The sequence below is a fragment of the Scyliorhinus canicula genome, chromosome 1 (assembly GCF_902713615.1).
Source record: "Scyliorhinus canicula chromosome 1, sScyCan1.1, whole genome shotgun sequence".
In the NCBI taxonomy this organism is placed as follows: Eukaryota; Metazoa; Chordata; class Chondrichthyes; order Carcharhiniformes; family Scyliorhinidae; genus Scyliorhinus; species Scyliorhinus canicula.
The window spans coordinates 230,425,990-230,440,159 of NC_052146.1; the positions used below are offsets into that span (position 1 = coordinate 230,425,990).

The 14,170-nt window shown below is 39.9% G+C and overlaps 1 protein-coding gene across 4 annotated transcripts in view; it reads left to right on the forward strand.

The window, feature by feature from the left end:
* Positions 1-14,170, forward strand: part of bcl11aa (BAF chromatin remodeling complex subunit BCL11A a) — a 236,874-nt gene that overhangs the window by 140,370 nt on the left and 82,334 nt on the right. For 2 of the 4 annotated variants that reach the window (XM_038809222.1, XM_038809213.1), the window contains exon 3: positions 2,191-4,076. In XM_038809222.1, the coding sequence (XP_038665150.1) occupies positions 2,191-4,076 (1,886 nt within the window). Of the gene's footprint in view, positions 1-2,190; positions 6,730-14,170 lie in introns of those variants that run through there. The other 2 variants (XM_038809204.1, XM_038809232.1) reach the window with 1 other exon arrangement.

The following is a 14,170-nucleotide window of genomic DNA, read 5'->3' on the forward strand; positions in this document are numbered from 1 at the left end:
CCATGAAACACATTAACCTTATATCTCGGTAAAAATGCTAATGAGCAATCTTTGATCCCAATTCCCTTTCATCTTTGATGTACCTGGACAGTTTACAGCACAATTGTTAACAACCTTGGTACCTTCAACACCGTTTTAGGACTTCGGAAGACTCCGAACCTACTCATGGGTAAACAGAGAGACCACTGCCATTGTCTCCAAACATAAATACCTTGCACCATCTTCTCAGTAAAAAATCTAAGCCTTTGTTTGATCTCTCACAAACCACCCAGGCTTGCTGCCTGCGGACTGTAGAATAGGTCACATGATCCTCTTCAATCACCCTAAATATAAAGCTACAGTCCCAAAGTATAATTTTATAAACTTCATAATTGTAACAAAATTCCAACAGAGATGGTGACTTGGGGACACCTGTGTGAGGATATGTTGGACATGGGAATTTTTAATGCTTGTAGTATATTAACACTCACTCTATGTGCTCCAGTTGTTTCTGAGGTTACTGTGAAAAGGAGCACATTTAAACTCGTAACCTGATTCTGTGGTGACGAACTGACACTCATGTCCCTGGTCCTTCACAACCTCTGTGGCTTGATAACCAATCTGCGGAGACTGAATGCAGTCCTTTCATTATTTTGAAGACTTCAGTAAAATCTCCAATAATGCGTTGGTGTCCCTCCCATTAATGTAACAGGGAAAGAAATTTCAAATATGTTAAGCTTTCTTCACTGTTGCTGGGTCCCTCCTGAACAGCATTCTAGATGTATCTGCACCACATGTACTACAACAGTTCAAGACGGCAGCTGACCAGCACCACCCATATAGGTAATTAGGAATAGGTAACAAATGCAGGCCTTGCCAATGACACTCACATCCCATGAAAGAATAAAAAATAAGCTTTTATCAGCTAGTGCCACATAATGTAATTTTTTTTTGATTAGAGAACTCTGAGTTTGCATGTTATTTGGATTACTCCACTCATCCCTCTTTTAAATTTATGGGTAAGGTATTGCTCATTCTGTTTAATGTAATCACCTTACAATTTCAATCAATTGTTTACTTATTTCAATAGGAATTAGATGCACAGTTCCCTGATGGCCCTGATGGTAATCATATTCTGCAGCTGAGCCATACAGATGAGCAGATTCCAGTTTAATATCTACTCTGCACCGAATTGTTTGCTCTTGAGTGGTCAGCAGTGGGATGCTGCCATAGGCCTCAGCAGCCTTGCATTGATAGAGGTGAACGTTGATTAAAATTCTGGTCAGCACTCAGTGCTTTGACTCTTATGCGGAATGGCTAGCTGAATGAGGCACAGTGGTTAGCACTGCTGCCTCACATGCCCAGAGACCCGGGTTTGATTACGACCGTGGGTGACTGTGTGGAGTTTGCACGTTCTTCCCGTGTCTGCGTGGGTTTCCTCTGGGTGCTCCGTTTTCCTTCAACAGTCCATAGCTGTGCAGGTTGGGTGCCAGATTTCCCCGAGGTGGGGTTATGGAGATAGGGTGGGGGATAGGGCCGAGGTAAGGCATTCTTTCAGAGGACCGGTGCTGACTCAATGGGCTGAATGGCCTCCTCCTGCACTGTAGGGATTCTATGATTCTATAAGTAATGAGGTCCTGGAGGTTGATCAGTGTCCGTGCTGCCTCACCTCAACATGTGCCACTTTCAGGAGAAGAGGGGAGATAAAATAAATCAGTTGATTCTCATCTTTTGTCAACCACAAAATTGGGCAGGCTGAATAAGTTTGCATAGGTAGTGTAGAAGGCTTAGGATCATGGCTTGCAATCAAGCATTTGCACTGTTAAAAGCCTTAATAATTGTTGCCTCTACATCCTGAGTCTTAGTGGAAAAATTGGCCTTCTGTTTTGTTATCTGTTTTACATATTAGAAATTTGCCCTAAAAAAGGATGAGCAGCAAACTAAGTTGGCCTGTAGTCAGGGGACTAGGGAGCAGTATTCTGAACAGATTGACCAAATTAACAAAAGAAATGTTCATGGCCATTTTGAATGGTGAGAAAATAATTGACAGTTTTGCCTTAATTCAAGTTGCCATACGGTGCTTTTTATTTTTCCATTAAATCTGGGCCGTGAGTTTCTCCAAAGCATTTTCCGTTCAATAAGTGTTTCAAAATAGCAGTTGAGCCTGGTATTCAGTTGCCTTCTGCTGACATTGTTTGTTTTCTCTTGCAGGAAAGGATGAGCCGAGCAGTTACACTTGCACAACTTGCAAACAGCCATTCAATAGTGCATGGTTTCTCCTCCAACATGCCCAGAACACCCATGGATTCCGAATTTATTTGGAGACTGAGCATGGAAGTCCTTTAACCCCACGGGTTGGCATTCCTTCAGGACTTGGGGCAGACTGTGCCCCTCAGCCTCCACTTCATGGACTTCACGTAGCGGACAATAGTCCTTTCAACCTGCTGAGAATGTCTGGGCCTGTCACACGCGAAACTCCAGGTCTTGGAGAAGGCCGCTTTCCCCCTACACCTCCGTTATTTAGTCCTCCACCCCGGCATCACCTAGACCAGCACCGAATGGATCGGCTGAGTGCTGAGGAGATGGCTATGGTGGCAGCACATCACACCAGTGCCTTTGACAGGGTACTGCGTCTTAACTCCATACCTATCGAGCCACCATCCATGGATTTCTCTCGGAGACTTAGAGAATTGGCTGGCAACACCTCCACTCCTCCATTGTCACCGAACCGACCTAGTCCTATGCAAAGGCTATTGCAACCATTCCAGTCAAGCAACAAATCCCCATTTATCAGCACACCACCCCTCCCAGCCCTCCAGCCCGCAGCACCGCCAGCCCAGACTGTGCTCAAGTCTAAGTCCTGTGAATTTTGTGGGAAAACATTTAAGTTTCAGAGCAATTTAATAGTGCATCGCCGAAGCCACACCGGTGAGAAACCATACAAGTGCCACCTTTGTGATCATGCCTGCACTCAGGCCAGCAAATTAAAGAGGCACATGAAAACTCACTTACACAAGTCCTCACCCATGACAGTCAAATCAGATGATGGACTTTCCACCGCAAGCTCTCCTGAACCGGGTACTAGTGACCTTGTTGGCAGTGCCAGCAGTGCTCTCAAGTCTGCAGTAGCCAAGTACAAAAGTGAAACAGACGCTAATATGATTCCAGAAAATGGGGATGAAGAAGAGGAGGAAGAAGAAGAGGAAGAGGAAGAGGAGGAGGAGGAGGAAGAGGAGGAACCTGAAAACGAAAATCGGTCTGATTTTGCCTTTGGTGTCAGTCTAGAGGGTGGGCGCCACCATGAGAACAGCTCAAGGCCTGTAGAGGAGAAGAGGTCTCTGCCTGAAGTGATGCATAGCATTGCCATGAATACAATGCAGCATTATGGTGAGGCTTTCCACCAAGTTCTTGTTGAAAAACACAAGCGGACTCATCACTCATCAGAAACAGAAGTGCAGAGAGATATTTATGATGAAGATTCAGTTGCTGGTGAATCTGATCGCACAGATGATGGTACAGTCAATGGTAGAGGTTCATCTCCAGGTGAATCGGCCTCTGGGGGCTTATCCAAGAAGCCTATATTAGGAAGCCCGACTTCCCTTAGCCCTTTTTCCAAACGCATTAAACTTGAGAAAGACTTTGACCTGCCATCAGCACCTTTGGCTCCCACGGACAATGTTTACTCACAATGGCTTGCAGGTTATGCTGCCTCACGACAGATGAAAGACCCATTCCTCAGCTTTGGAGACTCCAGACAATCACCTTTTGCAACTTCATCTGAGCACTCTTCAGAAAATGGAAGTTTACGCTTTTCCACTCCTCCAGGAGAAATGGACGGTGGGATCTCAGGTCGGAGTGGCACAGGAAGTGGTGGAAGCACGCCCCACATCACTGGACCAGGTCCTGGGAGGCCTAGCTCCAAAGAGGGTAAACGAAGTGACACGTGTGAATTTTGCGGCAAAATCTTCAAGAACTGCAGCAATCTCACAGTCCATCGGAGAAGCCACACGGGCGAGAGACCGTACAAATGTGACCTGTGCAACTACGCCTGTGCCCAGAGTAGCAAGCTCACACGACACATGAAAACGCACGGTCAGGTGGGGAAAGACGTTTACAAATGTGAAATTTGTCAGATGCCTTTTAGCGTGTATAGTACCCTCGAGAAACACATGAAAAAATGGCACAGTGAGCGCTTGTTAAATAATGATATAAAAACTGATTAGGTATATTGATGCTCAAGTTCCCTATAGTTTTTTCTATTCTCTTGTGATCAATACGAAGTGGAAGCTGAGGACGTAAGGAACATGTGCTTGATGCCAGCACGACTGGTTTAATGTCACTGATGAATGCATGATTTGTATCGGGGCAATACTATTGCATTTACGCAAACTCGAGCCTTTCTCTTGTGCAATAATTTACGTGTTGTGTATGTTATTTTTTTTTTCTTTTTAGACAGCATGTATGGTCTGTTCGGCAGTTTAATTCTGTCCTCGGTTGGTGTTGAGTAACTACCCTTCTCTGATCTTTTTTGGTTTTTGAAAGAAGATTACCATGCTGCATAGTGTCCTGTAACACATATCATGTACAGTTTAGGATGTAACATAGAGAGGGAAAACAAAAATGAGGGAAAACAACCCTCCCCATTTCTTCCTTTGTTTAACCCTCTATGGACAGACTGGAATTCGCACTGTTAAAGCCGTCTTTTTTTTCAAAAAGAAAAATCTGTCCTCAAAGGGTTAATGTATTAAATTAGAACATAACAATTGCTGGCCTTGACTCTTGGAGAAGAAAATAAATTTGATGAAGATGATTGGATGAATACTATTGTTTGGTTAAAGGAATAAGAATAATCTGAGTGCCTTGCATCTATTTAAACTGTATTGGTTTTCTTTCTATTCTTCGGTTCATTACTGGAGGAGTAGCCTTGGGTTTGTGTTGACCCAAGTGATGGTTCCACATCATTAACCTGATTGTTTTGGCTACCAGTAAGTTAACCAATTCTCAATATTGAAGGAAAATGAAAGTAACGAAACAGGAGAAAAAAAAGTCTTGACAATTCTATTAATGTCACAGTCTATCTGTGATCCCTAAAGTCATGTTTGGTTCATACACCACACGACAGTTGTATAATCATAAAGATGATATATTAATGCTTGTAGCAGCCCACCCACCCACCCCCGGCTTGTACTTAAATCGCACTTGACTACGCTTGTGACTTCTATGCCCTTTCTTTAATCAGGGGTACAGAGGCTGAGCAAAAAGACAAAAGGATAAAAGACAGCTCAGATAGGACAATTAAGTGCACTGTACAATTTTCCCAGTTTACAAACATATAATTAAGGGAAAAAAAACTTACTAAAATACTAAGGAAAGAAAAATGAACTGATTGTTTAGTGTCAATTTGCCAGTCATTGACTAGAATAGTGCACCTGGCTAAACTTAAAAAGAATATAAAATATAAAGAATCACAATTTAACAGCACGTCTCCTCAGTGGACGATAATGGGACTGCAGTTGATTTAGAATAATCCCGCTCCTACAGTGCAAGAATTTTTGTACAGATTTTTTAAGTATAAATGGTAAGTTTTTTTTAAAAAGACACTTCATTATGTTAGGGAGAACTATATTTTAGGGTTCCAGTGTCTTGGTGGTTGTCAAGACACATACATGTTATACAGTTAGTGGATACTCTGCCTTGGATACACAGCACTTCAGGTTATATAAAACTCACATTGGGGAAAGGTTTAAGATTATATATATATAGTACTTAACGATAGGAACATGCACACATGTTGATTCCTATGCTAAACACATTTATGGTCTCTACTTTTCTGTATTTCTAGAATGGTTATTTGAAATAAATGTTCACCTAGTGTAGGCACTATAGTATTTATATTGAAGCTTGTATTTTTAACTGTTGCTTGTTCTTTAAAGGTATCAACGTACCTTTTTTTGGTAGTGGAAAAAAACACAGGCTGCCACAGTATATTTTTTTAATTTGGCAGGATAATATAGTGCGAATTATTTGTACGTTTCAACAAAAAAAAAACAAAAAAAAAGTACACGCCCGTGACATTGTATAGATAAGAGGTCGTATAACGGCCACTTGGGGGTAACTTTAGAAAGTCACGCCAATGGTCAAAGCGGATGGTTGTACATATCTTTCCCTTCCTGCTGCCATACTGTATACAGTACTGCAAGCTAATGTTTGTTCTGTAGTGTGCTTCTGTCTTCTAACCTCTCACCTACTACATTCCAGCATCTAACTTCATATGCAGTAAATTAAATGTTTGCAGTTTTTTCATTGCCAAAAACTAAATGGTGCTTTATATTTAGATTGGGAAAATTTCATATGCAAAGCATATTAAAGCCGCTTGAGTCAATACATTTTTGTAAATGGCAATGCAGAATATTTTGTTATTGGCCTTTTCTATTCCTGTAATAAAAGCTGTTGTTGTAACTTGGAATTTATCTTTTACTATGGGATTCACTATTTATTATTGCTTATGTGCACTGTTCAAAACAGATGCACTAAATTGATCTTTTTTCCATTTTATTTTTTAATTTTTTTCTTTGTTTAGATGACCAAAGGTCATTACAACCTGGCTTTTATTGTATTTGTTTCTGGTCTGTGTTAAGTTCAGGAGTCTATTGGAAACCACTGTCTGTGTTTTGGCAGTTGTCTGCATTATCCTGTTCACATGCCCATTTTGTCCCTTTATGAAAAAATTAATAAAAATTTTAAAGCTAATTGGTGAACCTTGTGTGTGCTTATTTATTGCTTTCCTCATTTTTTTTTAATTTTAAAATTTATTTTGTTATTTGTTTTTCTATGGCATATTCCAAATAAGTAGCTTTTGCTACAGCCAAGGTTTTTCTCTGCAGTGTCCCCTTTCTCTGACCTATATAAGTTTTGGTAGCATGCTGGAGAAAATTACCTGCCTTCTGTAAGGGCTCAACATGTCAGATAACCAGCAAATTCGCTGAGTGCCATATGCAGATTTGCATTCTCCATGGAGACTAACCATATGGCTAGATTGTTTAGACCATTCAAAATCAAAATATTTTAAATCACATTTTATTGAATGCAATTAATTCTATGTTACTAACAAAGTTCCCAGATAGAACGATTACTTGATATCTATTTCTTTTAACTCCACCCCAAGAGTACATGATTACTTTTAATATTTGTGCACGCTATGCATACATTTAGAGTTAATTGTTGGTCAGGTAGCAGTTGAAAATACAGGCACTACCTGTTTAATTAGATTACAGCACATCAATTGGTCACTAAACTCAAAATATATGAACTGACATGATGTGAGACAGTAAACTGTTGAGTATAGCTGCTCTACTTGCTCAGCCAATGTTGCACCTTCTGCTTATAAGACACGGGCTCAGATTTTGTGGTTATAATGACACTGAACCGGCCAGTGTTCACTGCCTTTACAACTGTGAAATTAACAGCAAGTTCTGGTGCTCGCACATGCGCAGTTTAACATGGAAATCTAGAAGTTACTGTCAGTGATTACCTGCACCTCCACAGCTTACATTGTTGGAGTCTCCACAGACAGCAATCTTCTAGAAATCACTGAACAAAGAGAACTTTCCCTTTCACCTAATATCATTGTTAAACACTGCATAAAATGATAAAATGTTTTGGCTTGTTAATGAGGTATAATAGGGTTGTAATACTTTACTACTAACCCATATCTTCTGTTGAAGAACCCCCCCCAAACCCTGGAAACTAAAGTTTTTCCAACATGATAAAATTTCATAGATGTTAATATTACAATTTTTTCTTAAAGTTTGTTTGATATTTCAGTTACTAATATGTATGTCCCAATCTGTCTTTCACTCTCTGTCGAATTTATCTAAAGTGAAGGTCAATAAGTGTGTATTACTTTCTGGTTTGCTGTCTGTGAGAACATCTTGATGACATTACTGTTATTGGACACCTAGAGATCCCCTTGATTTAGCACTACAAATCCATACCACAAAGATCACTAGATCTTTGTGGGAAGCTTTTTTCAAGGTCAGCAGTGAGAGCTATTGTTTCAGGCCAATTTAAAAAAAAAAGTTGAGACTTTGGTGAGCTAAGATGATATGGTGTGATACAGATAAAGAGCACATACTCAAAGGATTGGTGGGTATTTACTTTATCTCATGCAGGTGTGGGAAAATGTAATAACTTGAGTTATAATGGGGTATCCTTATGGCATTATGATATTACTTGTGAGTTATAATGGGTTATGATATTAAGATATTACCCTGTAACTTCATAGTAACCATCAAGAAGCTCTGTTTTGAACACAAGTGTGCGTTCAAACATGTTTTTGGATTTATTCCTTTAACTATCTCAATGCAGTGACTAACGATAAGGTGTGACGCCAAAATATATCTTTCCAGCCGGGATTAGTGGATAACAAACAGATGAGAGCACTAGATTTTTTTTAACCCTAGTCTGGGTATTTATATGATTATATGAATTCACTGTCTGCATCACCTATATCAACCAAGTGCCGATAGAGTGTGGATTGCACCTAGTTTCTGTGGCTCCATATTGCACATGATAGTGCATTTTAATTGCTGAGCCTGATTTGAATTGTTTTTATAAGTTTGATGATATCATGGCTATCAATGACCAAGTTAGAATTGCAGAGAGAGGAGGGGGCTGGAGCACCATGAGGAACAGAGAAGGGAGGGAAGGTTGTCCTTCGGATTGAAGACTGGAAGGGGAGGCTATACTATTGTGAGAAATATACCCCAGTTCCCAAACGTGAATGTTACGTAGTCCAAGTCAAATTGGAACAATGTTTGAGACTGATATTGAAATGGTGGATCATTGTTAACTTGGATTCCAATATGTGGAGCCCTATCTTAAATATATTATTTTGTTAAGAAATAAAAATTTAAGATGGTCTTATTGAGGTAAAAGCAGAGTAACATTTCAAGCTGGGCTTTTTAAAAATGAATTTAGAGTACCCAATCATTTTTTTTTCCAATTAAGGGGTAATTTAGCGCGGCCAATCCACCTACCCTGCACATCTTTGGGTTGTGGGGGTGATACCCACGCAGACATTTCAAGCTAGGTTGTTGGTTTTAAACCCCCTCCTGTTGACTTTCCAGTCACCACGCACAATTTTTAAAAATGTTTCCTATATATTCCATAAAGCCACTGATATAAATTGCTTAGTGCCAGGACTGATTGGTGATCCAAAATGAAATTAGACTCACAGGTTTGTTAAGCCTGAAACAAAGTCAAAAATATTGAAATAAACCTAAAGTGGCAATTAATTTGAAATTTTATTTATGCCAAATATTTCTTTCCATTTGGTATCCACAAAATGTATATGTAGTTAATGGCAAAACTAACATAAAGGGCGTGAGGCAAACTCAACAAGTAAATAAAATAGCACCAAGAATGCCATTCTTCATTAGGCTGGAGACTATATTACCATAAGTAAACTAGAGAATAGGAATACCTTCAGCATTTTCATACAAGGGTGTAACAAGAAGAAAAATGTCCACATGTATGCTTTTCAGTCAATATTATAGATTAAAATATTTAATTTTGTGTGTTTTGGCCATTTTGTCCTGTCTTTCTGAAGGCATTGACTACTGCTAGAGAACAGTTTCACAGGATCCTCCAAGTACTTTGCTCGAGTGGCCATTATTCCATTTGTGTTTAGGCAGTGACTGATCACCAGCTGTTTGGCCAACAAAAGCATTTCAACAAGCTTGATCCTTTCCTCATCCAATGCTCACTCAATGACAATTCCAACAAGATTCACTGGATGAGAGTCAGGAAGTGGGATCACGGTTTACTTTCCCTTTCTAACATGTGGGCAGTGACAAATTCTAGCTTTCTACTGTTAATCTGGTTGAGACCCGCTAGCCAGGTACAGATTGGGATTCTTACCTGGGAGTTTCTAGTTTATATGGCTCAGCAATATAATGGAGATGAATTTGGATTTCACCAGTACAGGCTACGAATGAATCAGCAGCTCATTTGCATCATGCCCGATTTGTCTATTGACTTCTGGTGGAACAGGAAATCACACTCGGTGTAAAGCAGGCTACTGTTTTGCTGCAAGCCTGTGATTGGTGTCCTTCCATCCCACCCCCATGTCTTTCCCAACTAACTCATCAGGGAGCCTTCAAAATTGCTGATTTTTATACCAGTAATGTTGAGTTGAAGCTCAAAATGAAAAATGACTGTTTTTCTAGATTTGAATACACTAAACAAATCCATGTGAGAAATTACTTATGGGAATATAAGCAAACGTGTAATTAAGATGTTTGCATGCCTTTCCTTTGTCCGCTATTATGAAAGGCATGTTTTTGGGTTAAAATTTTAAAACTCTTTCTAGTAATACTGCAACGGTAGCTTGTAGCTTATAATTTTATTTTCTTTAGTGTTAATTATGTTTTTGTGGCGTTAACTAAATCTCTTCCGTATCTGGTTTGTGAAAAGTTTTGTCATGCAGCCCAGGCTATAGATTAATCTTTCCACGTTGTACAATAACTAGGGTACCATTCGTTTCTGTCCTTTTTCAAAAAAGAGGGATTAATGCTGGTGCACGCTTCCTTTTGTTGTACCTGCTCTACTTTTAGAGAAAGGGAGTGAGCAGATAATCGCTCTCTGTTCTCTTTGTAAAAAGGTGGAAAGCTCTGAAGTATCCCGAAGGGATGACTATTTAGACCCTACCCCTAATCATTTATGAAATTGAAGTGCAATTAATTCTTTGGTAAAGATTTTCCTTTTTTTATAAAAATAATTTAGAGTACCCAATTCTTTTTTTTTCCAATTAAGGGCCAATTTAGTCTGGCCAATCCACCTAGCCTGCACATTTTTTTGGGTTGTGTCATAAGACCCATGCAGACAAGGGGAGAATGTGCAAACTCTACGCGGACAGTGACCTGGGGCTGGGATTGAACCCGAGTCCTCGGCGCCATGAGGCAGCAGTGCTAACCACTGCGCCACCGTGATGCCCCTTGTAAAGATTTTCCTACCTTTGTTTAAAATCATAAATCCAAAAATGTTGGTTGGATCTGTTTGTATTCAGAAATCATGCTTAACTGAAAATTAGGTTTTTGGAAGCTTTTATTAGATAACTTATGAATTAGATTAGCATTAGTCTAGATCCCACTTATCCTGATCCAGAAAACCCCCATTTCCTGACTTTCTTCATCTGCTTTGAGCAATAGGAGTGCAGCACTCGACCAGTAGAGAATACAATTACAACATATTCATGAAAAATGTAAGCTTTTAAAAAAATCACATGTAATAAAAATACTAAATTCTGAAAATGCATGGCAGAACCCAGAAATTATACCTAAAATATATATTTTTTCAATTGCTGATGGACTTGCTGTGCATTTCCATCATTTTGTGTGTGTATTTTGAATGTCCAGCATTCACTGACTTTCCCTTAACATAAAAAGATTTACTTTGTTTAAGAAATTCTTTAATTTTTTTGATTTAACATTATCATTATGATTTAGTCTTGCCAAATGGAGGACACTGCAGCTTTAAACCTTAGTGTGCCTGCGGGCGTGTTTCTGTTGGCATCTCTACGTACACCAACAATCATATTTCAAACAAATCATTGGTGCATGCACCTTGTAGCCTAAATACTGCAAGCAAAGTGGCAAAAGGAAACAGTGGCTTTTCCGAACTGTTACACATTAATTGCATTATAAAATCATGAACCTGTGAGGCCTTTGTGCATTTATGAGAATTTCATGAGCAGATTTATGTGACAAGCATTACATGTTTGACACCATTGTAAAACTATATATAAGTGTGGCCCCATGTTCCCATAAACTTGGGATATTTTCTTTGTTACATGTTACTTGACTTGTTAAAACTGCAATGTCACATTTGAATTCATCCATACATTTATAAAGCAGCGGCTTCTTTTTTGCTCTGCAAAAGGAGACAGGAGGAAGCCGGTGAAGCTGTACCTGCAATGCTCTGCACTATTGACTAACAAAGGATATAAAAGCCCAGGTTCCTAGGTTCTACACTGCTGTTTAAGCTGCTGCCGAGTTACTTTTCAATTGGAGCAGTTTAACCAATCCAATTCCACCTTTATAAAACTGACAGCCTTTGAAAACTACAAACAGATGCAATGCTATTGGTGTTAGATTGTGTGACTATTTGGTTATGTGTTGGGCATCTTGGGCCTTCATTATGAGTATTAATTTTAGAACAAATTCTATGGTCTGTATTAAAGGAACTAGTGTGGGTGAATATGTTTGCCGTTTTATCCATACTGGCGTTTTAAAAAATTATCCATGACCAGAATTATTATTTGAGTGGCGAGATCCCAAGAGCCGGCAGCCAATGCAACACTGCCAAAACTGGCTGCCCTGCAGCCATTTACTGCTGTAAGGAGCATTGATTGGCTGGAGGTGGGACTTCCACCCTCAGTTGGTAGGAAATCCCACCACAGAAAGTGGTATCCCAGCAACACCAGAAGGTGTGGTGTACAAGACTGGGACTGCAAGCAATCCCCAGGAGTCCAGGTCTTGGGGGCCCAGAACCAGATAGGTGTGGGGGTCTGATTGGGAGAGGGGGTGTTGGTGGAGGGGCCAAGGGGAGGGAGCAAGCACAGGGACCAGGTGGAGGATGTGGCAGAAGTTGATGGGAGGCTGCTGTTGGAGGTCCACCCCTTTCCCTCCCGAAACCTCAGCAAGGTCACTTTACAAGTTTACGGGCTTCCTCTTTGCTCTTGAACTCCTCCAGCCAGCCTGAAAATTAAGGCTGAGCGGGAAACAGCCCTTAAGGGGTAATTAGTTAGCCATTTGAAGGTCTCAATTGGGGCCAGGGCGGGTCAACCTGGGTATCGCCCATCCCACCGTGAAATTGCAGAGAGGTCAGGGCAAGCATTAGCGCAGTGGGAAGTCATCTGAGGAATTTAACTTGCCCTCCCCATCTACAGATCTGCTAGCTGGGGAATGTAGAATTCTGCCCCATACATTGTTTAGATTTCTATACTGCTGTTTGACAGATGTTCAGAGTGAAGTGTGGATTTGATCTGAGATATAATAGGGGTCCATATCTAATGTGCAAGACAAAGGGGGAGAGAAGAAGTATGAAGTAAATATTTTATAAGGAGGTCTGTAAACACAATACTGAGGTAAACTACACAGTTTATGCTCAAATTATTTGCTTTTCAAAATACAATTTGGGTTTCAATTTTTTATTGACTAATTTTAATTAGCATTCTGGTTATGATGAATTTGAAGAAGTGCATGAAGTTTTCTTAGTCTCCTGACTAACATTCCCTCTCAACCAAAAAAAAAAATCAAAAACAAATTAACTCATCATTCCATCTCATTGCTTTTTGTGGCATCCTGCTCCCTGAAAAATGGCTACATTATCTGTGCAAATAACAACAATCAGTGCTCTTCACCTAATTAAATATGTGATAACAATGTTATTCTGTGAATGTGAATGTAACTGGCTAAAGTCCTTCGAGTGACTTGCTCAGTCTTTTAAGAAGACATTTAAGAGCCAACCACATGTGGCTATGGAGTTGCATTTAGGCCAGACGAGCTACGGTTGGCAGGTTTCCTTCCCAAAGCTGCCCGTATCCTAACTCGCACAGAGTCTGTTTCCTGCTGCCTAGGTGCTAAACTCTGACATTCCTTTCTTAAATGTCTATTCCTCTCCCTTTTCCTTTTGAGACAGTCCCTAAAACCTACCTCTGTGACCTAATGGTATTTTGTCCTAATACCATCTTATGTCGTTTAGTGTTACATTTTATTTGTTAACCCTTCTGTGGTGTTTTACTACATCAATGGTGCAAAATAAATGCATGTTGTTGCTAAAGGACACTTGGGAATCAGTTGGATTTTTACAACAATCAGCTTTGTGGTCATTTACAGGGCTTGCGGATAGTTTTGCAAGTGTTTGTAAATTTAACTGTTTGTCTCTTTTTCTATCCTTTCAAAAGAAAAGTTATATTTTGGTAATTAACCTTGCTACCAGTACCAGTGCCATCAGAGTATGGGCGAGATGGTTTGTGCTGACTTTTCTTTGCACAGTTCCTCTGCAGCGTTGATTCACCAGAATTATATTGGGCTAAAAGAGTTAAATTATGAAGACAGATTGCATAGACTAGACTTGTATTCCTTTGAGTATAGAAGATTACGAGATGATCCAATTGAGTTGTTTAAGG